This window comes from Anabrus simplex, chromosome 1 (genome assembly GCF_040414725.1).
Source record: "Anabrus simplex isolate iqAnaSimp1 chromosome 1, ASM4041472v1, whole genome shotgun sequence".
NCBI classification, from domain to species: domain Eukaryota; kingdom Metazoa; phylum Arthropoda; class Insecta; order Orthoptera; family Tettigoniidae; genus Anabrus; species Anabrus simplex.
In genome coordinates this window covers 668,286,217-668,309,607 of record NC_090265.1, presented here as the reverse complement: position 1 = coordinate 668,309,607, position 23,391 = coordinate 668,286,217, and the positions used below count along the sequence as shown (strand labels likewise).

Sequence of the window (23,391 nt, the reverse complement as noted above, 5' to 3'; positions counted from 1 at the left end):
GGAAACTGGAAGAAATGTGGAAATTCTAGGGGCTTCACTCTACTTTCTCACCCACCTAAAACTCCTGGAGAAAATAACTGAAAGAAAAATCAGGGATGTAGTGGAACCATTATTGGGGGAGGAGCTACATGGACTCAGGAAGAGCCGAAGCAATACGGATCTGATATTAACATTTTCCTGGAGGGAACTTGTTACCATCTGTCTAATAAACCAAGAAATACTATAAGACTTAGAAAGCTTCTCAATTTTATTTTCAAATGAGAAATCTACCCTGGGATGATAAAATACCCCAGAAAGGAAAACTGACCACGTTTCAAAACTAATTCATTCCAATTCTCACCTATCGACCAAACTTGTACCCTACGTAACAAGAATAGTAAAATCCAGTCAACAAAAATGCAATTCATTACCATAATAAAACAAAAGACCAGGAAGGACAGGATTAGAAATGAAGCCAACAGGGAGGAGGTCAGCATCAAAATACGCGTTACTGAACTTCGAGGAAGACTCAGGCTACGAAGGCCATGAAAGGCATAAAAATGAAAGACTCCCTACGCCCCGAAAACTAACGCTCACCGGCAAAAAGGTGGAACACATCTGAAACGAGCAAGCTTCCACTCATGGTGATTTTAAGCTAAGCAACATGCATTCAACAATTTTTTTTAAGTATGAGATTATAACCGCCACTCCAAAGGGCCACAATTCGAACGAGTTTTATATGCTTCCGGGTGAGTACAATTCATTTTTAAACCATAATAATTCAAAGGAAATCTACTCTGACCTCATTAAATTAAGTTTCTTTTTTATATGCTTGCACTTTTTTTTGTAGGCGAGGACAAAATGTTATTGCTACCCTGTCCGTACCTTCAGTTATAACCGATTAGCTAAACGAGCCACGAGTGAGCAATTGTCTCTTCACTAGAAGAAAGAGACTGTGGGAAAGAAAACAGCTATAGTTCATAAACATGACGCGAAACAAAGGAGGTAGAGAATGAAGCGGACCTGCCAGAGGAAACGGGACACAATACATCAGCAAGATTTGAGATATGACTTGATTCCTATTACATCGTTACACCCTATTTTAGAACTCTTCAAATAGTAAGGACTAACATTTGAAACAGAAGACTGACTAAACCGAACGCTCTTAAAAAAATTCTATCATTTCAACACAGCTCTTAAGTGAAATAGAAGGAATACTCTTGCAGAATTTATTTCCATATTTGAACAGCATATGAAGCACCACGGCATATGCATGGACACGAAAGGCAAAATAAGGATGTCTTTTACTGTACAGGCTGTTCCTTGTTTTGTTTTTTTAGATACATAATGTTTAAATTTTTTGTTATTAATCCTTTAACACAACAGACTAATACAACACCAAATTGCAAAATTCCTGTAACTACAATATTCACTTAGTTATTTACCTTTTACAAGGTTCTTAGAACTGTATCAAAATTTAAGTATACAACTGGCTAGTTTCCTAAATTTGAATAATCATTTCCCTATATCCAGCAGTAACCGGGTAGGGGCAAATATACTTCCTCTCGACTTTCTTCGGTCTTTCCACCACTCCAAGAATATCAGTCCAGGTTTCTTTGTATAATATTGAATACATAGTGGCATGTCTTATTTAGATCAGTGGCCTGTCTATATTTTGAGGTAATCTGTTTGTGTATAAAACTATAAAATCATGATTGGAATTACCACCATATTTACTTTTCCGTATAATAACAATTAGAATACTAGAAAAATTACCTGGCTCCTACATTTAAGAACATTTGGGCTGCTAATGTAGTCCTTATAACATTCAACACAGTTTCAAACAATTAACATAACTGAGAAAAATTGGTAAGTTTTCTAACCCTGTGAAAATAGAGGACAAAGAAGAGATTCTGTGCGAGAAAAACAACCAACAACTATATCAGCAGTGGCAGCAAATCTAATTAAAGCAACAGCAATTGTGAAAGGTTCTTATAGGGGCTTCAGAAGATTGGTGCCTACAGTGTTGGATTGGTAAGGAGACCTTTCATATTATACAGTACACTGGATTAATAATTGCACTACAGTAACTACTGTTATGGGAGACTTCAATGCCATAATTGGGTCAACACAACATGATGAGCGTGTCAGAACATCGGTAGGTAGATATGGAACTGGAGAACGAAATGAAACGGGAAAACAGGCATCTTGAGTTTGCAATTCAAAACAGGTTCACTATAACCAACAGTCTTCAAGCATCACATCTGGCACATGTACACAGGGACTTTGCCTGATGGTCAATATAAAAATCAGATTGACTGCATCCTGATCAGTTCAGGATGGAGGTCTTCTGTAATGGACACCAAAACCTGTCCAGGTGCAGTATGTGGCAGTGACAGTCAGCTTCTTAGAGCAGAAACAAAACTTCAAACACCAGTTAAAAGATCACACAGGATACCATAAGTAGTCAATATGTCGTCATTCAAGGAATCATTGGCGCGAAGAGCCTTCATATTACAGGATCCAGGAACTGCAGAAGGGCTGTGGAACGCGACTAAAAACTGGAATGAATCCAGAGTACTAAATACTACTGGCAACAGTGGATCTCTGACTTGACCCTTCAGCTTGTAGAAGAAAGGTGCCTTAAAACACTGAAGAAAAAAAGAGAGCAAATGTTTGATCTTGATCGAAGGATTCAGTCTTCTTGTAGAAGAGATAAGAAATTCCTTAGTAACATTTGTTCTGAGATTGAAGACCATGCAAATCAAAACCACAGCAAGGACCTTTTTGACAAAACTAGAATAATCACTTGAGATTTCAAGCCATATTCCTGGATTGTACAGAACCTACAGGGTGATGATGTGGATATAGAGAATGTTCTAGAAACATTGAGATTGTACTGATCTGTACAGTGAACAATGCAATGCACAAAACCAAGTGAAGATAGACAAACAGTCAGATCCTGAACCTAACATCCTACGAGATGAAGCAGAAATGGCTTTGAACTGGAAAAGCGTGCGGACCTGATGGAATAAGTGCAGAAGTTTGAAAACTACAGGCGATGCTGGAAATGAAATGCTGTTGAAAATCTGCCATGCAATATGGAATTCTAGAAGCTGGCCCGAGGAATGGGTACAGTCAATCTTTGTCCCAATCCACAAGAAAGGATCGAGGAAAAAGTGTGGAAATTATCACTCAATTGCCTTCATTTCACATGCCAGTAAAGGTATGCTTCATATCCTGCATAAGAGACTCCGGGCATTCCTAGAGTATCAAATTCCTTAACTCCAGACTGGATTCATGAAAGGAAAAGGCTAGAGAATTCAATGTTCTGGTATACCTGTGCTTTACTGACTATCAAACAGCCTTCGATACTGTCAAACTGAACCATCTTTGGAAAATTTTAGATGACATGGGTTTGCCACTCCATTTGATTGATCAAGTCCTTGCATAGGGAAAATACAGCCACTGTGAAGATTCAAAAGAGTCACAGCAGTTTCGTACGAGGGTTGGAGTCCGTCAGGGATGTATCCTGTCACTGTTACTTTTCAATCTCTATGGTGAATATGCAATGAGAACGGTATTAGATGAGTGGGACAAAGGATTTTCCATTGGGGGATGCAAGATCAACAACTTGAGATTTGCTGATGACACCACCTTGATAGCATCGTCGGAACAGGAGTTAACAGAGCTGATGGAGGAAGCAAGCCTTGAAATTGGATTATGCCTAAATCGATAGAAAACCAGTCGTAATTGTTCATCGTAAGAACAGTCCACGTATTCAACAGATTTGAGGTTTTGAAGTTGTACATCAGTATGTGTATCTAGGTTCCTTACTATTCAATTCTGGTGGTTCCAAAGATGAAATAAAGCGAAGAATTGAAATAGCAAAAGGTAGCATGATCCATCCGCAGAAGATCTGGAAAGATAACATTGCCATCAACACAAAAAATAAGCTTGTTGAATCTCTAGTCTTCTTGTATGGTGCAGAGACGTGGACCATCCTAAAACGTATCACAAACGGATAGAAACCTTTGAAATGTGGTGCTGGAGGAAACTTAAGGATTCCTTGGACAACTCATCGCACGGAAAACATCAATCCTGAACCAACTTCACATAAAAGTTCATCCATCATGAAAGACGAACATAAATGGTCCGTTATTGGACACTATAAATTTTTCCAGCCAACTCATTCCTGGTTGCCAGCCTTTTTGCCCCCATGTCCTAGGTTGGGCTCATTAGCTGGTACCCAGCACACCCATCAAGACGCTGGCTAGTGCATACCGTGGAGGCCACTGCGTAGGCTACTTTGAGCCACCAGCAGTGCCAATGCACTATGAGAAACTGTCTCACTCCCAAAAATTGACACCTGCTAGCCCATCAGATGATACAGATTATTTTATTTATAATGTCCAATAACAGACCATTTATGTTGGAATTATAAATTTACTCATTCGGGACAAATACTTCAGATTCCCTATGGGAACCAACATCTATATCATATCGTGTAAGGACTTCCAGCAGATTTTACGCTACTTAGGACATATAATGCGCCGAGATGGTAGTCTTCAAAAGTTGATTGTTGAAGGCAAAGTCCAGGGAACCCGATGAGGCCGAGTACCAACACGATGCACTGACATGGTGAACGGCACCCTACAGAGTTCTCAGTAACCACACTGAAAGCTTTAGATAGGGAAGAATGGCGGAGTATGGTTAATCGGCTAGATAGCTGAATTTTACGATAGCCACGACACCTCAGTCATGAGGCAAAACAAAGAAGATATCTTAAGAACATTGTGATACCTACATTACCACTCCACTGTCAATTTTGCGCACGCATGAAGCAGGGAGACTAGCCAGAATAAAAGCAACGATGGCCGGTTGATGTCAACCAGCAACTCTTATCTTACTATGAAAAGATTTCAAGAGGCCAGTATGTTCAGAGATGCTAATGGAGGCAATCCAGTTAAAAGACAAATACTTGTTAATGTTTAAATACTTTAGACAATAGTAGTAGTATAGGGGAAGAAGCAAGCGACATCATTACTAAAAAATGGAGGACTGGCAATCGAGAAAATTCACAAGGTAATTCCACAAAACAGTTAAAACTGAGCCAAAGTCAGAGAAAGAAGTAATTGAAACCACCAGGTAACAATACATGTGAAATCGCCAGTCATTACAACTTTTTTCACAATACTCCAGTTTCAAGAAACTGCCGTAAAAACTATACTGCAGGGATTTGACTCGCTGGACCACATGCATAGAAATCTAGAACAGGGGATTGTCTATCCAGCACAATAGAGTAAGGAGGCTCACTCAGGATGAACAGATTGCAACTGCCATTAATATCCAAGTTAACTTCCCAAGAAAGCATGGTAATGCAATAAAACAATTTCTTCCAAGCATGAAGTCTTTTTTGCCATATAAACAGAAACATGCACCAAGATATTTAAATATATACAGTAAATCCTGCTTGAGTGGACAAATGAAACATTATAGATGGAAATTTTTAATGCACCTTTTAAGTGGACTTACTATCCAATCCCCTTGCACAGCTCTTAGGTACAACACCCTGCTAAAATTCACTACTATAAAACATACTGGGTCAAGTTACTGTACTTTCAGAAGGCCTCTTCCATGCTAGAACAGTACGCCACAGAGCAACGGTCTGAATGTTCTACAGATGAGACAACCCAATACGCAAATTGAAGATTACCTCAATTCCTTTTCCTGTGTGTCTAAAATAATCCTTAAACACCTAGCAAGGCTTTAAGAAAGTATTTCGAACTTTTAAGTGGTTTAATATTAAATTAACCACTGTCCTGGACAAGCTCATCCACCATCCATGTCTGCTGCTAACAATTTTTAAACAAGATAAATCTCTTCCAACTGTAACACATGGAAATTACCAAAGGAACACCCAAATAAGAGGACAAGAGTCAGAATTCTGGCAACTAAGTTGACAAGCCTGAACAACTGAAAATGAGGTTAAGCTTAGAACCAATGTTCCTCCTCCCATGTAGGCATGTCCACCAGAATCTTGCAAGATCTCCAGATTTTTATAAAAGATTTCCGAGTAAGAATTCAGTTTGAAATCTGAATTCTTTATCACTTCATGGATTAAAATCATCCACTGCAAATGAATAACTACGTAATTTTCCTTGAATTTATGATTATTTTTTTTTACAAGAATCTGGGATATAGACATTTGCCTTAAAAGCTGGTCATTGGCCTGAAAATGGCAGAAGTCCTGTATGCAGGCTATCTTCAATACTAGTTGCCGTAACCAAGGTAGCATTGAAAGATGCTTCAACCTCAAGTCTTCGAAACTCTGCTTTCCAAATTTTGAAGCGAGCGTCTACATCTGATGAAAGCCTAGGAAGATAAAGACTTCGAACATAAACGATTGAAAATAATTGAAATACCCCTTTGCGATATATATAGAAACCTATAAAACTGAATTTAGAGGAAAGATACCTGGAAAGCTTTAAGTGAAGTAGTGCCTTAAACATCTTGTGTTCAAGTGAAAGGTTTATATTTTGAACCAAGTCAGACTGACGTTTGTATGACGGCAATGATGGGATAGGAATGCGAAAATGGGAAAACCAGGAAAACCATTTTCACAGATGCCAACAGGGGGTTAGAACCCACTTAATCCAACAGGTCAGAACCCACTTAACCCAAAACAGTAAAGTATAACTTCCAGCTCAAATTTTAAGTACCAAGCAAGTGACTTCTATAAATATCACCCAAAATTTAGGCAACACTGCTCCTTCCCAACAGCCATCCAGGAAAGGACTAACACATTGGAGACTTGTCATATTTGAAAGTCCTACCCTCCAAAAATGGCAAGATTTTTAATGGTTTTGGAATTTTTTCAATGCTAGGGTAAGGCATGATCATACCAACTTTTCGAATAATTAGAAAGATCACACTTTGTTCTACACAAAAATTAGTTTTGTCACAATAGTGCAGCAGAGACCCAAATACCAACTATGAACATTGTATCATTAACTGGAAAGTTAGAACAACTCCTAGACATGATGGATAGAAGGAAAATATCAATATCAATATTGGGATTAAGTGAGACCAAATGGAAAGGGATTGGAAGTAAGACACTTATAAATTATACTGGAGTGGACAGGAGAAGGTAACGAAAAATGGTGTTGGATTCTTAATTAACGAAAGGACTGATGCTACAGCTGAAGTTATCTGCAAAAGTGACAGAATCATTAAAATGTCCATGAAACTGGAGAACACTAAGTACACCGTCATACAAGTGCATGCCCCACAGACAGGCTGCAGTGAGGAAGACAAAAGAGAAATTTCGGCAAGACCTGGAAGATACAGTTAATGAGGAAAATATTATTATTGGAGATCTAAATGCGCAAGTTGGGGTAGACAGACTTGGGTACAAGAACATCATTGGTCCACATGGATTTGGACAAAGGAACCCAGAAAGAGAACAACTATTAGATCTGTGCAGAAGAAATGATCTTATAATCAAAAATACATTCTTCAAAAAAAAGAGACAGTCACAGAATAACAAGGTACAGTTGGGATGGCCAGTATAAAACATTGACTACATAATCACAAATAAAGATGGTGGCAGGTACATCACAGATGTAAAGGTCATCCCTAGTGAAAGCATGGACAGTGACCACAGATTGTTGGTAGTAGACTTCAAACATAAGACAAATGAAACGCAGAAACTTATTACGAAAAAACCAAGGATTAAAACTTGGAAGTTGCAAGAAGTCCAAATAAAGGAAGAATACAAACTAAGGATTCAGAGTTTGCCGAAGTGTGAAGTAACCAGCGTTAATGAAGAATGGAAGGCCTTCAAAGACACCTTTGTGGGAGAAGCCAAAAACCTATGTGGAGTTACAAGTTCTATCAAAAGAAAAAAGGAGACACCATGGTGGAATGATAGAGTGAAAACAGCGGTGAAAGAAAGAAACCAAATAAAGAAGGCACTGGACAAGGAGAAACAAAAACAGGGACAAGAACGAAATGAACAAGAAATACAAAGACTTCAAGGAGTATACAGGAACAAGAAACTTGCTGTAAAGAACACTGTAAGGGAAGAAAAAAAGAAATTGAATGAGTTTGCAGACAAACTGGAAGAGGAAATATGAAATTGCTATACAGAGTAGTGAAAAACAAGCGAAGGGATCAAGAGACCATAAAAGCAATAGAATGTGACGATGGAACTCTGGCACAACAAAAGGGAGAAATTAAACAAGAACTCAAGATCTTATTTCGAAAAGCTGCTGAATGGAGATACAGAAAACATAACGGATAGAGAAGAGCCAAGTCGAGGAACCACAACTGAGCCACCATTACATGGCTTGAGGTTGAAAATGCGCTCAAGAGCATGAAGAAAGGAAAGGCAGTGGGCGTAGATGAAGTGCAGATATGCTGAAAGCAGCGGGAGTTCCAGGAATCCAATGGCTCTATAGACTGCTCAACAAGATATGGGAGGAAAATACTATTCCCGAGGACTGGAAGATGGGCATCATTGTACCTCTGTTCAAGAAAGGAAGCCGACGAAAATGTACTAATTACCGTGGTATCACACTACTGTCTCATGTCCTGAAAATATTGGAAAAAATAATAGAGACCAGAATCAGAGATATTGTTGAACCAATTTTGGAAGAAGAGCAGTATGGTTTCAGACCAGGAATGTCAACTACAGACCCTATATTTGCAATTAGGATGCTAATGGAAAAATACTGGGAGAAGAACAAGCCTTTATTCCTAATATTTTTGGACATTGAGAAAGCATACGATAGTGTACCAAGGGAAAAAATTTGGCAATGCATGAAAGAACTTCAAGTGCGAGACACCCTCATAGACAAAGTGAAAATGTAGTATAGTGGGAACAGAAGCTGTATTGCAAGTAGGATGTGGTTTGTCGGACTGGTTTGAAACAAAGAGAGGAGTGCAGCAGGGCAGCTCATTGTCACCACTTCTATTTATTATTGTAATGGATGTAGTAATGAAATCTATTAAAAGGAAAGAACATGGAGATATCAAAGCCTTCACATTTGCAGATGATGTTGCGATCTGGAGCGACTCAGAAGATGAATTGGGAGAGAGAATACAAAGCTGGAATGAGGAGTTTAAGAAATATGGTTTAAACATCAGCAAGACCAAGACGGTGGTGATGGAAGTGTATGGGGAAGGAGCAGAACCAATAGTCATGTTAAATGAAGCTCAACTGGACAGCGTTCCAGTTTTCAAATACTTGGGTAGCGTTATATCAAATGACAACCTAGCAAAACATGTGAACAATCGAATCAATAAGACAACACAACTCTACCACCAGGTAAGACACCTGCTGTGGGATGAGCAAATACCCATGAAAACAAAAATGACATTGTACAAGTCCTATTATACACCAATTCTTAAATACAGTCTCGAAAACACAACACTGACCAATAGAGATAATTCCAAACTTCAGGCAGCTGAAATGAAATTCCTATGCACTATGATCCAGAAAACCAGGAAAGACAAGATTAGGAATGAGAAAATTAGAAGTAGGAATAGACAATTCTCTCCTAAATAAGATTCAGATATCAAGACTGAAGTGGTTTGGTCACATGAAGAGGATGCCAGTAAACAGAACTGCAAGGAAGGAATTTGACAGAAAGGTAGAAGGAAGACGACCCGTGGGAAGGCCACGAAGGAAATGGAGAGCGATGTACTGCTGAGAGGTCATGATTGGGACAAGCTGGAGGAAGAATGGTACAAGGACAGGATGAGATGGAGGAGGCTCATATACCACACCCGGGAAACTGGAGATGGTTTAGGATGATGAGTGCAATTTTTAAGTACAAATTTATGAAAAAAGTTTTACAAACGAAAAATCTGACGCAGCTATGGACGACAATTCGGTTAATACTGTATTTTGGAATTGATATTGTGGACACATCTATTGAAACAAACTAGTAGATTCTAACATAATTTGTCAATTTGCACTGGTATCCTTGTTTACGACCACTAATTTGCTTTCCCACTGTTCGTTCTTTAACGACTGGGTTGCATCGAGTTTCTGCCGGTTGTCATCTGTGCACGAGAAACTCTTGCATTTTTAAGAAGCAGTACAAATCCAGTATTACAGAACCCACTTCAGGAAGAAGTATAAAACTACATTACACTTCACACCAATTTCAAATTAGATCACTACATTTACTTGCCTGAAGCACCAAAATCATGTTTACTTTGTGGGCAATTGTTATCCTCGTTTACCGAAGTCTAGTTTTCCTTAAGATCCATTATGGATTTGATGCCGAAACTTGGCACAGTAGAACTTCGATTACATGTCCCCTGTATTATTCGTTCAAATTACGTGGTCCCGCAAGCATCCTAATTAAATCGCGTAAAAATCCTGCATTTTCCCTTCCTCGAAGAAATGATTTCCCGGATCAACCATCCAGAAATTTCAGTCCCATCAACACTAAATCCTCGATCACGTATTTTTCAAGGAACTATCTCACAAAAGGGCGCCTACGGCATACTTGCTGATCATGATAACGTCCTGTCATTGCGGTAATTTGAGGGAGTTGTCTACTGTACTGGAAAAGAGATTAGCGGTGAACTTGAATAAGGGACCACCTTAGCATCTCATTCCGATGGTATTGTTTACAGAATCCTCGGAAATCATACGGCAGTGTCTCCCACATGTCCAGTTTGATGTTTATTTCAGTTTCTTCGAGTGCATCGCCGTTGCAGCAATTCCCTCAGGGCACTGTATAAGTCACTAGGCTTTCAAGCAGGAATCTAAATTGCTCCTTAAGCAACACAAATTTAGTACCGTTATCAAGACCAGAACAGATGTTGCACCTTACATATATACAACCCAGGGAGATTTTGGAATTGCCTATTGCTGTTTTGGTCCTAATATTAAGACTGGAAATTTCACGTGTTTGCGGTTTTTGTAATAGTTTAAGTCATTTTATTTGCGCACGTTGTATTTAAAAAAAACTTTGAATCATTTCTGCACTCGTACCGAGTTGTACAGCAAGCGCACTTTCCAGCGAATAACCATATTTCTGAAGTGCTGCTTGGCATTATATTTTTCGAAGTTTGGCTGATCAAAGTTGCTAAACTGAAAGAAGTTTTCAGAGGAAATTGAAGTTTCAGTGGTAAAACTGAATGCAAAGTTGAGATTTAATGAGCTATTTAATGGCGAGATGGCGACCCCGGTCTAGAGCCAGGAACAACGGCCAAGAGGATGTCACACTGACCATGTATCACCTCGCAATCTGCAGGCCTTCGGACCGAGCAGCAGTCACTTGGTAGGCGGAAGGCCCATTGGGGCTGTAGTTCGGTCTGGTTTAGGGGTATTTGTAGACAAGTAAACATCTTATTTTTGTGATATTTAGCCAAATTGTTGATGGATAATTCGCACCCAGATTCTCCGCTTTTGGAGGGACTAGCCGGGAAAACTGAGAATTGAGGTTCCACTGTACACTTGAATTAGACATGCTAACTATGCACAAGAATTACACAAACCAGCCTGCCTCTCGAACACACTTCCAGTCCACACGTTCTTGGCCATTTCACAGCCGAGTCAACGATGAGGCGACACCAGGTTAAGTAGGAACGTGTCCGTGCTATCAATACCTTGAAAGAAGAGCTCTCAATGTACGTTCATAACCAGTACATTTCATGCCAACATCAATGTTCCAATCCAATGTTCTTCCAAATCTGATCCATCCACCTTCTTGGTCTTCCAACTGGTCTTTTCCCCGGAAGTTCTTTTCAATCTCCTTCCTTCCGCCCGTTCCTTTCCCATTCATTTTACATGTCCGAATCATTCCAGTCATTCTTACTGTATCCCCTGGACTAAAAGTTCTATTATTTAGCAATCAACAGTATCCTAGAGAGTTCACAGATCGCTGAAACTGCAGCTACTACTTTAACTATAGTGAAAACGTGCCCGTAGACTCTCAGAGTGCCGTCAGTAGCAAAGAAATGACATGCCCATAGTTTCTACAAGCATTGTCCTCAATGTAATGATGGCAGTGGCCTAAAAGGGACAAAAACTGCACACGAATCGCAAAAAAAAGCTAATTAACTGAGAGTTCCTAAGCGAGACAAGTTATTCAGTGAACACCAAGTAGACTTGGCAACCCTGTGGAAATCGCATTTGAAGGGTCCAGAAGGCCATGTGCAAGGTCACACTACAATCAGAATTGTGAAGAACTAATTGTGAAATTCCCAGCATAAAGAACACCTCAGCCAAGGGCTCCAATGAGATTTTAACTCTACAAGATTCAAAACGTGACTCCAGTCTTCAACTCAAGAACAAATTTAAAGAGACTGCACTTTTCCCATTAATTGCAATAACTGAACTCGGGCTCGTATTCACCAACGTGAGGAAACACTTTTAGCACGGTTTAAAGCTGCGTAAACCAAGTTTGTATTCACCATCATCATTCTCTGACAACTGGCATTATCTTGGTTTAAAACATTACCGGTAAAATGGAAAATCTAAGATAATTGCCTACCCAGTCCGTAGGCGGCTGGAATACCTAATTAAAAATAAAATCACAGCGATGAGTAATATGATCAAGATTATGCCATTAGTAAACTCCCTAGATCGATAAAAGAACTTGCGACTAAAGACTGATTTTCAGACACTTTAGGTTATCTAAAGCTTACGAACATGACCTGAAATTCCCAACACGTACATAGGCCTAAAATGAATAGCCAATATCTTGTATGATACACGACTGCGACTTTGAATAAGGAATACTGCCTTAGAGTAACGTACAATGTGTAGTCTATTCCCTTTCTTAATGCTTTCTGCCACCAAGTACAATAACTCACTCTCTTGGAAAGAGATATTAAGGCTTCTTTGTCTCTGCTCAATAGCGGGCATAATTTGTATCAATTATTTGCAAATGCCTAATGGAATAAAAAACCGTTACAATTCGATAGGGGCGGCAGCATGTAGTCATGCTTTCCAGTTCATCAGTATAAAAAAATTGCGGTTCAAACTGATTGAAACAAAAACTCCGTTTTGGTAAACTGAGAAATTCTGTGGTGAATACAGAAGCGAGCATTAACCGAGACTACATCAGACTTTTGAATATTAAGATAACGGCAAAAGTTACAGACGTTGGTGAATATGAGCCTCACACCCATTAAAAACAGCCGCATACACCAACTTGGCTTGTTGCCAGTCAAGCAGTCCCAACCTCTGGAGAACTCCAGACTATATTTCACTGCAGGGAAACCTTGATTATTCAGATGAGTTTGCATTTGGTTTCAATTAACACCAAAAAACTTGCAGAAAATGAAAGGTCATAGTAACCAACTACAGAATATATAACATGCATTAAAAAAAATAAAAAAAAAAGTTACTCACCTTTGTCACAACAGAACCACGGATACCTCCAGGCGACCAGGATCGGATGCAGAACACCTTGATCCAATGGAAACACCATAGTAAAACTCTCCCCAAAATATTCCCAGTTGGATAGAAACCCAGATACTAAAATTAATAACTTCACAATTATTCTAATAAACCTGAATGACTAAAATATGAAAATCAAAATCTCATTCACAAGCACCAAAAGGTGACATTGTAACAGAGCCTAGACTAATGCAGCTACATATACCAACACAAACGAGATATTCCTTACTGTTAAAAGCCCCCTATTTGAGAAGATGAAAATGAAGTAAAGGCTTATAAATTTAAAGCTCTGAACAATTACTTTAGTTTCAAACTAGTCTGCCCTACCATGTAACTTGGTACAGCAAGATAACCCCAGATCAACTTTGAAAGTACAGACAACTGTTGCCCAAGTAACTTGGTACTCACTTTGTGCCCATTTCAAGGAAGAGTAGAAAGTATGTGCAAGAAATCTTTCAATCTAAATGTCAGCATACATGGCTCTAGGAAGAACAGATTTACACCCAGCCCAAGGGACAAAGCTAACGAAGTATAGTAGCCATGTACCACCACGTAAAAACTACCATCCCACCCCAAAAATTCATGCTTAAGTGAATCAGAGCAGTCTCTCAGAACAAGCATCGCACCCTGCAATGTTACATCCCCCAAGAGAAATTTTTTAATCTCAACCATAAACCTGGTAACTAGAACAAAACCAGCAACTGATGCCTTATTCCTAACTTACTTCTAGAGAAAGGCAGCTACACTGATGTGAATGGTCACATGTAAGTACCAAGTTACACTGTGATTCTGAAATTCAAGAAGTCCAGCTCCCTTAATAGCCCCCTCATCGTTCTATCAGTGCACCAAAGCAGTTCCATTATTGTATACTATTCTCTCCCCCTGCCTGTAAGCAACTAGCCCACCTTAACACCAAATTAATTACATATGGGAAAGAAGTCAAAGTTGGATAACAAGAACATGAATAAAGCTCCAGTAGTTAATTGACCACAGGTGTAACTGCTCGCCCCCAAAACTGAATTCAAAAGCATTACTTACCACTTAAATGAACTACCCCAAAAGATAACCTGACCTTGTGTCTGAAGCAAATCAGAAATATCCTACACTAAAAACTAACCTACATCTCAATATATTCTGTGCTTCTATGCTCACTAACCGGTAATAGCTGAAATTAACCAATATCCGTAAATCAGCATTGTGCCAACAGTAAGCAAGTGAAGGCTATTATCTCTGAGTACCCTCCTTTCTCAAGGTGAAGATTATGCAGATAAGCCACAGATGAAGGAAGGGGAATACATGAACTGGAAGAAACAACCACATTTAATATTTTGAACATTTTTAATGCACAACAATGAATGTAAATATAAAATCTTTGTAAATAGTAATTACCTCACATCACTTTAAAAGTGCAACAGTGCATCCAGGTCCCATGTACCATTCACAATGCAGTTTAACTACTTGTAAAATTGTTATCAAAACGTTCAAATTTTTACCGAGGGAGAGCACTGAAGAAATTCAAAGACCACCAAGAAATTGCACTATTGTCACCAAAGAGAATTTCATGAACCAATATATTACACATATAGATCAGTACTCAAGCGGAGGACTGAATTGAGTGAATTATTTCATGTTGTCGCAAATTATCAGGGCGAGAAAACTTTCGACCACAAACTCTGCACTGGAGACTTTTTCTTGCAGGACCACACTCGAATCTAATATGTCTATTCAATTTTGAACGGGTCTTGTAGTTCTTCCCACACACACCACACACATGACGGAACACTTCAGACGACGCCAGGAAACTGCAGCGAGGCAAGGATAGGCCCAGCGTTCGAGGAAATCCTGGGGGGAAAACAAGGACATTATAAACAATCTGCAAATTAAAAATAAAACTTGATAGATCATGAAAATTCCAAATATTATCCTTGACAACCAAGACAAAATTTCCCCTTACCATAAGTCAAAACTTAATAAAACCCACCAAAAGGTTAAAATGGACAATAAAAATAATTAACCACAAGAGAACTTCAGAAAAACAAAGGGACTAACTGGAAGACAAGCTCCTTATACCCGGCAAGTATTTTGCCTTTAAGAACAGAACAGAAGTTCAACATACTGCAATTGCATATTTTCACAAGACATCCCAGAGGAACAGATATTTCATTATACGGCTACTTGAAATGAACCATTTTATGATGGATCCCATTCAACCCATAAAACTTGGAATGAAATTAATTCAATCAATGGAACAGCTCTGTTTGTACAATTTCCTGAACAATAACTAGTTTGAAGAAATGACAACCGTTTACCCAAATTATTACTCTCCAGGACACTAATTCCTTCAGATACAGCACAAGTGTTCAGAGGAGTGAATAGGACAACCCCGAGTAAATCCAACGTACAGTAAAACCTCTAACCAGAATAAGGGAGATTACACCATTTCAGAAAACCAAAACAAAATGCACCCAAAAAAATGACTAGTTTACTGTAATCAAATTCAATTTTGGAGTATCAGTCATATGTACACAAAATTATACCAGTGGTACTACTGCACTGCAATGTACGTAACAAATTCTTTCCTAGAACACCCTTTTCACAGCACGTTCTTATGGCCTAGCCTTTTTACTCTGTTCAAGAAAGGAATAACTGATTTGAAAAATACAGCGTTCTTGTTTTTCGATAATTACTCTTCACTTAATTATTGTGAGGTGCATATCCCAATGAATTAAAATAGACCTTTGGAGACCACTCAAAGCACTATTACAGTACACTTAACATCCACTCCAACCATGTAATGAAACCTTGTAGAAGAGTTAACACTACTGACAGCTTTTCTTCTACTGAAATGGTAGCCCATCAGGAAGTGGGGTGTTAATATGCCACCGCCCAACCAGACAAAAGATCACCTGAGGAGTGTTGAAACTGTTTTAGTGGAAAGGAACAACATCCATACTACAAAACTTGTAATCCGTAACTGCTCAAGCTGGATCTACACGTACAGACCTGTAAAACATAACCCAGGAGCGGTTTTGGCATACCAGTACACTAGGCTAGCGATGTTTCAGATGTAAATCTGCGTGCCATTTGTTGGTTCTCAACATGAACTTTTAGCATGGCTCGCAGAACAGGGCATCATTCTATGCAGGGGATTATCTTCTACCGTAATCCGGCACTGAGTTGGTGAAAAAAATTTGTTTTCTTGTCGATCATAGTAGGTGGCGTCCTCACATGGTCTGTATCTAATGCAGCTCTAACTCATATTACGTGAAAGTGATGAGAATAATCGGAGATGATGAAAGTGTTAGTGATGATTATGCAGCAAGAAGTTGTGATATGTAAAGAATAGTATTACAAATGAATGCTCACCGAAATGGTCATGGACACCTGTTGATTCAAATTTTATTCAAACTATAAGGTAATTAGCATATTTTTTAACTTTGCACAACTTTTTTTTTTGTATGTAGATACATCTCCAGGATGTGAACAGCATATCCGCTTATTTAGAGCACAATCAGAAGTCTTATAGAAGTTATAGCGATGTTTGTGACAGCATGTAAAAATTTATATATTTTTAAGTCCACTAGTGTAAGGTGAAACTTGGCAGTTTTAATACCGGCTACAGTTGGTAAACTTTATGAAAGAATTATAGAGCATAAAATCGACCCCTTATTGAAGAGAACCTCTCTGAAGAACAGTATGGATTCAGGAAGGAGAAATCAACTGATTTAATCTTGACAGTCTGTCAGTTAATGGAAAATACTACGACAGCATCCGAGATTTGTGGTTGTATGATATCAAGAAAGCATTTGATGCTGTGAACAGAGGTGTGAGGAAACACTGAAGAAAATTGGATTACATACAGGATATGATACACAGGATCAAGAATTGGTATGAAGATACCCGAAGTAGGAATGACAAACAGGATGGTGTGTCTTTTCATCACTGTGATGAAACGAGATTCAGAAGAAAAGTTCACCAAACCATTGGAGATAAGAAAATGAAAGTTACCTTTTTCGCAGAAGATATATGCTTGTGGGGAGACTTAAGACATTCAAAGACAAACTCCTGGGCAGAAGCTGCTAAAGAATATGGACTCATCTTCAGCAAGGAGAAAAGTGAGGTTATGGTCATGAAGAGGTACGGATAACCAATGGGACACATTGAAATGGAAGGGAAACAGCTACAGATGAACCATCAATTCAAGTATCTCTGAAGTGTCATCTCCGATACTGGTTCAATTGACAAAGAAATTTCCCCACAGAATTCAAGCAGATAGAAACTTTAACAAAACAGTTAAAAAGACAATATGGAACAAGAAAATGCCAACAAAATTTAAGTCATATGAAACCTATTACGTACCAATCCTGACCTATGGTTGGGAAACTTGGACCATGAGAAATAAAGATGTTAGTAGAATCCAGGCAGGAGAAATGAGATTTGTTCGTAGCATGATCGGTAAAACACGGAGGACAGACTCCGTAATGAGGAAATCCACAAGCAAGATAAAGTTGCAAGACATAACAGCACAGCGACAGATAGTATGGACATATACAACGCATGGGAGATAAGATAACCGAAAAAATGTATGATCTAAAACCTGAAGACAAAAAACCAACAGACTCGGGTACAAGGACATGGTGAAGATTGACATTCAACAGCGAGGACAGACTCTGGAAAGCATCAAAGGAGAGAAGTTCAGGGACCGCAACTGGTGAAGACTCTTTCACCAATCCTAATGGAACGACGTGGGATATGTATGTACGCATAAGCGTTAATGATAGAGGAGCTGGATAATATAACCGAAGAAGCAGAAGGCTTTTGTCACATGCTGGGATATTTAAAAATGAAGATTACAAAAGGGATGTGGTATTTGACAGTCTAGAATCTGATCAATAAAATCCACACAACTCCCCACAGCAAGGACTCCTACCAACTACGGTATTTCCGACTACAGCTTACGTAAGAGTGTCGTTCCATGGATACTTAAGCTGTAGCAAGGTTGAGATTTTTAACACTACTTTTGAAATAATTCCTTTGCCTCTAGGCAATGCCTGTATGTCATATTACTACATCCAAGGTAGAACAAAACGCAGGCCATACTTGACCATATAAACCTCTGCATTTCATGGTGATACAGGTTTCAAACTTTATCGTGCACACAATCCTGGCAATGTAGTAGTGTGGCCTCCATAACTTTCCCTTACCTGCCTCTTAACGTCGCACTAAATTGGTCGCCCCCCCCCCCCCGAAATGGAGGGCACCCGATCAGTGTAGAAGGAAAGCTATAAGCCTATGCGATTACCAATTAAGACCTTCTGAAAACATACTGAAATGCAGGGTCATTTCAGTTCAATGGTATTTTGCTTAATGGAGGTTCTACTGCAACATTAAAACCCATCTGGAGAAAAGCTTTACAGGGAACCAATGGCATAGGACAACAGCAGCAGAACTGGTCCATAAAGAAAGGTAGTGGTAGTGGTGACTAAGAAAGGTGCAAATCTGCAACAATCACCATCCAGTTAAGGACGAAAAATTAACCTTTGCAGGCTAAACAATACGAAGACTCCTCAAAGTCAACAATGGCTAGTCATAAAATGCTACTTGTAGTAGTTTCAAACTTTACATTCCACCTACATGTAATCCTGACCAAAATGTACAGATGGGACCTTAAGAACTGTAAAACTCTACCCAAGATGTAGCTGCAAGCATCCCAACAGCCATAAGTTTGAGGAATTACACCTGTAGTTCAATCAGAAGTGAAGGTACATGCAAAATTTTCCACGGAAACTTAGCACAGGGAAGTTTATCCAACAGGAAAGTCAAAATTGACCTACACTAAATCTTCCAGTCTACTCAGCTCTAAGAAAATGCTGAGCTTCACCTACAGACAATAGCACCATGTCAAAATTTGAGAGTATCGATATTATACTAATTCTTAGCTATTAAGTGAACCTAGCTTGAGGTAAACTCACGCATTTAAGAAAAACAGCCTACTCTATTAACAGTCCCCCCCCACCACCATTTTAAGTTCCCATACCAAAAGCATCGCCCTGAGAAGAATGTCCTAAACTTTCTGATTACAACTGGCTAAGAAAGCCAGGAAAGGTCACGTTTAAAAATACAATTCTTACTCTACAGAAAAACCATTGCAAAACTCATGCTTCCCAGAGTAAATAGGAAAATCAGGCTGGATAAGGAAAATTAAGAATAATTGTTCAAGCTTACCATAACCCTTCTGAGATTCCATCAAAATTTAATTTCATGACAAGACATTCAAAAGGTTATGAATCAGAATGTTACCATCTTTTCTTATCCAACCACATTCAAATTACAACATATTCCTCAAATTTTCCAGTTTCACAATTAAGCCTTCCAACATCCTGTTCTTAATAGATAGTAAAGCTGAGAAAAATTTAGGGTCACTTTCTGAACTTTATTATAAGCAGAGAAAAACCACTCAAATGGGAGGGATTACTGGAAAATTCGTAGGTCCATGCATACATTTCATTCTAGTAAATTAGAACTATACTACACAACAAGCTACTTAGCATACAGAACAGTATTTAACAAAATGGGTAACCAGAAATTCCTAGGGAATGCTGTTGAAGTCTGAATGCCAAATAGAACTTCAACCTCAATTTTACCTTCACTAATGAATCCACTTTCATGGAACAAGCATCCATGATAGGGGGAAGGCAGAAATAGTCAAATCTCAAGGCCTGCAGGGAAGGAGTAGGATTAAAATTCTAACAAAACCAAAATCTTGGGAAAGGAAAACTACAGCAGAATTAAACCAACATTGTGGTTCAAGCAGATGTGCATAAGCACACTAGTAGAAATAGCTGAAAGGACATGGGAGGGCTAGTTGGAGCAATAAGCTAATTGATTGCATAGGACACCAATTACCAAGGCAATGTTTCATTTACACATACAATCTGTAGCTACCAGTGTTGGGTAAACTATTAGCTACTGATGATTCAAAGCATTTTTAAAACAGGACCTGCATAAAGAAATGTGCTGCATAACAATACCAAAGCTTGTGCCATGTTGCAGTTTAACTTTAGTAACACTTAGTGAAAAGCACCTACACACTTGTGAAATGAAACGGAATGAAACAATTGCTTATTGCATAGAAGACTACAGGAAGCAATTACAACCTAAACCAGCATGCACAACCATATTAACAAGGTACATACATTTTTTTAAATCCAGCTGGGCAATATTCATCCTCGAGGAATCTCTGGATAACAGCTTGGAAGCACACCAGAACACCAGACCTAAGCAGCACCCATGGTAAATAACCAGAACTGCAGCCTGGAAAAGAATACTTGCAGCCACTGGTGAAGCTGGAAACCAGACCGTACCCTGAAATCAAACCGTAGAATTTAATCTGCTCCAAAAAGTCGGTGGAGTTTTCAGGAAGTCTTCCAGAACACTGAATCTTGAACAAAAAAAACAAAAAAAAAGTTCTCCCAGTACTAGTGGTCGAAGAACGAACTTTGTAAGTCACAAAGGCAGGTCGGTGACAAAAGTAGTTCTTGCTTTAAAAACCAAGAAATTGAAATAGGACAGGAGGAAGGGACAGGGTTACCACATACTTACCTGTCCATCTGATGGGAGTACAGCGACAATCTTCGTTCTTGATAGGAACAGCATCAGCAGACTAGAAACTTACCATTTAACCAGCAACTACATTACATCGTTGACAGACTGCATTAATTTCTTACCATCTGACCTATGCCACAAAGTGTATGAATTCAAACTAATTGTGCAGTAGCAAGATGAGCATACACAATACACCTTCAGTGTAATTAAGGATTCTTGTTGGCCACAGAAATGTGTGAATCACACACATAAAATAAAATTACAGACAATTTCAACCAATCAGGCAGGAGGGAGTTCAGGGATACAAATGTTTTGGGAGGGGGGAGAATGGGAAAATTAGCCACAAATTGCTCTGAACTGACTGCAAGAGTACAAATAAAAATTTCATGTACACATCAATACCCATACTGAAAACCAAAATAATACAAGTTAAATGTGTTCAGATACCTTTAGTGAGGAAAGACCGATACGTACTATACCATATTACCAGTCCTCTTGATCTGCAAACTTGCTGATCGAGAAAATCATCTTCTACATCTTCTGAACATCTTCAGCAGTTCATCTTAGATGGAAGGCGTTTCGATTGAACACGCACAGAGCTTTTCCAAAATTTCATTGTAGTTTCCGAACTTGTAACGTCAGTTACAATCAATCGCACCGTAAGGAACGGCAGCAAATCATCCGTGCGAACTATTCCATAAATTCTGGACCACGTAAAAATCGACCGACTTTTAACTTAGTACAGGGATTGATACCTCGTTTAGCATATGAAATAGGTAGTTAAAAAACAAACCAAGATTGCAGTTCATATCAATTCTTACCTGCTGAGAATACCTTTAATGTAGGCTATTGCAGCACCATCCAGAAAAACTTTAAACAGAAAGTGAACTCTAGCACCTTCAAATCCCACCTCCACAACACCAGACGTAAAGAAACCTCAAGAAGTGTGGAAGAATGTGTTTAATAAGATTCAAACATGTGGCAATAGAAGAGATCCGACGGAACAACGCAAAAGCAATACAACACGCTATCGCTAATCGTTCCACTAAAACACATCAATGATCAGTCTCCCAGTGTTTGCGCAGAGCATCTTTCCTGGCAGCCGTGAAGTGGCATTGAGGGCATCCGAACTTCCACGCAGGTGGCACACAGTCTTGCAGATGACGAGCGAGCCCACTACGGTACTTGTACTTACGTCCACAACGCGGACAGATGTTACCTGGATACACCATGGGGGTGCCAACTGAAATTGGAAACGGGATACTCAAAAACATCGACAGAGCACTGCAATAATAATAAGAAGCCTTAGCTTTGAAATTGAGTCAGGAATAAAACGTGACAAGTACGCAATATGTTGTGAAATACAGTACCTGTTAAGATTTTGTATTCGTATCAATCACAGAGTTCATTCCACATATTTGGTAGAAATAGGTCTCCACAGGAGTTAAATATCCATAATATATTAACAGATACTTTTCAAAATTTCATGATGAAAGTCCAAAGTTGCAGCCAAGTACTGAGCAAGTGCATAGTTTCACAACCCAGCTGTCAGAAAAGGATGGGGAAGAATGGAAAAATGCCCACCCAACATCCACAGGGTCTTAAATGACCCTCCCACTAGCACTTTTCCACTCTTAACCCATCTTCTTCACCACAAAGTCATCAATAAAACCCACAAGCTGCCATATAGTTCAAGGTTGCATAAATATAATATAAATAATAATTTTAGAGCAAAAGTTCAAAGAAAACTTTCACAGCATAAACAAATTCACCACCAAAATATCAGTAACCATTCAAACAAGCACCAATCTGGTGAAAGTATAATCCAGTAGTACAGATTCATAGTCAAGACATGCTACACGAGTATTTTGACGCAACTAAGAACATGATTCAGCATACACAATTTACACAAACACAAAACATTCATTTGGGATTTGAAGAGAGTAAAGATCCCATGAACTCTGGGGGTATCTCTACTGTCATATTGTGGCCTGAATTTCTCTGATGCGCACGCAGAACATCACTGCGACTAAAACGCTTCAAACAGACCGAGCATGAAAATTGTTTTTCAACTCCACATTCATAACGCATATGTCTATCAAGAGTGTAACTCACAGAATACTTGCGGTTACACCGCGGACAACTCAACAATTTAGCACTATTGTCGATGAATGGAGGCAAGTGGCCCGCTCTGACAGAGAAGCAAGGAGCCGCCCCACGAAACAGGGACCAAGGCTCTGGAACAACAGATACCATTCCAGCTAACAACGAATATCAAATAATTAAAATGTCTTAAGCATAAATTCTTGAGAATCCAATTGCTTGCTTCAGCACAATCATATGTTCAACCATACTTATAACCAATACACAAATCCGGA

At 39.0% G+C, this 23,391-nt stretch overlaps 1 protein-coding gene across 23 annotated transcripts in view; it reads right to left on the bottom strand.

Moving 5' to 3' along the window:
* lola (longitudinals lacking) overlaps positions 1-23,391 on the bottom strand; it is a 581,907-nt gene that overhangs the window by 550,023 nt on the left and 8,493 nt on the right. Inside the window, exon 5 of one of the 23 annotated variants that reach the window (XM_067135867.2) lies at positions 21,959-22,256. The exons of the other annotated variants lie outside the window; for them this stretch is intronic. Within the exon in view, the coding sequence (XP_066991968.1) occupies positions 22,069-22,256 (188 nt within the window). The 3' untranslated portion in view covers positions 21,959-22,068. Of the gene's footprint in view, positions 1-21,958; positions 22,257-23,391 lie in introns of those variants that run through there. 23 annotated transcript variants of the gene reach the window in all.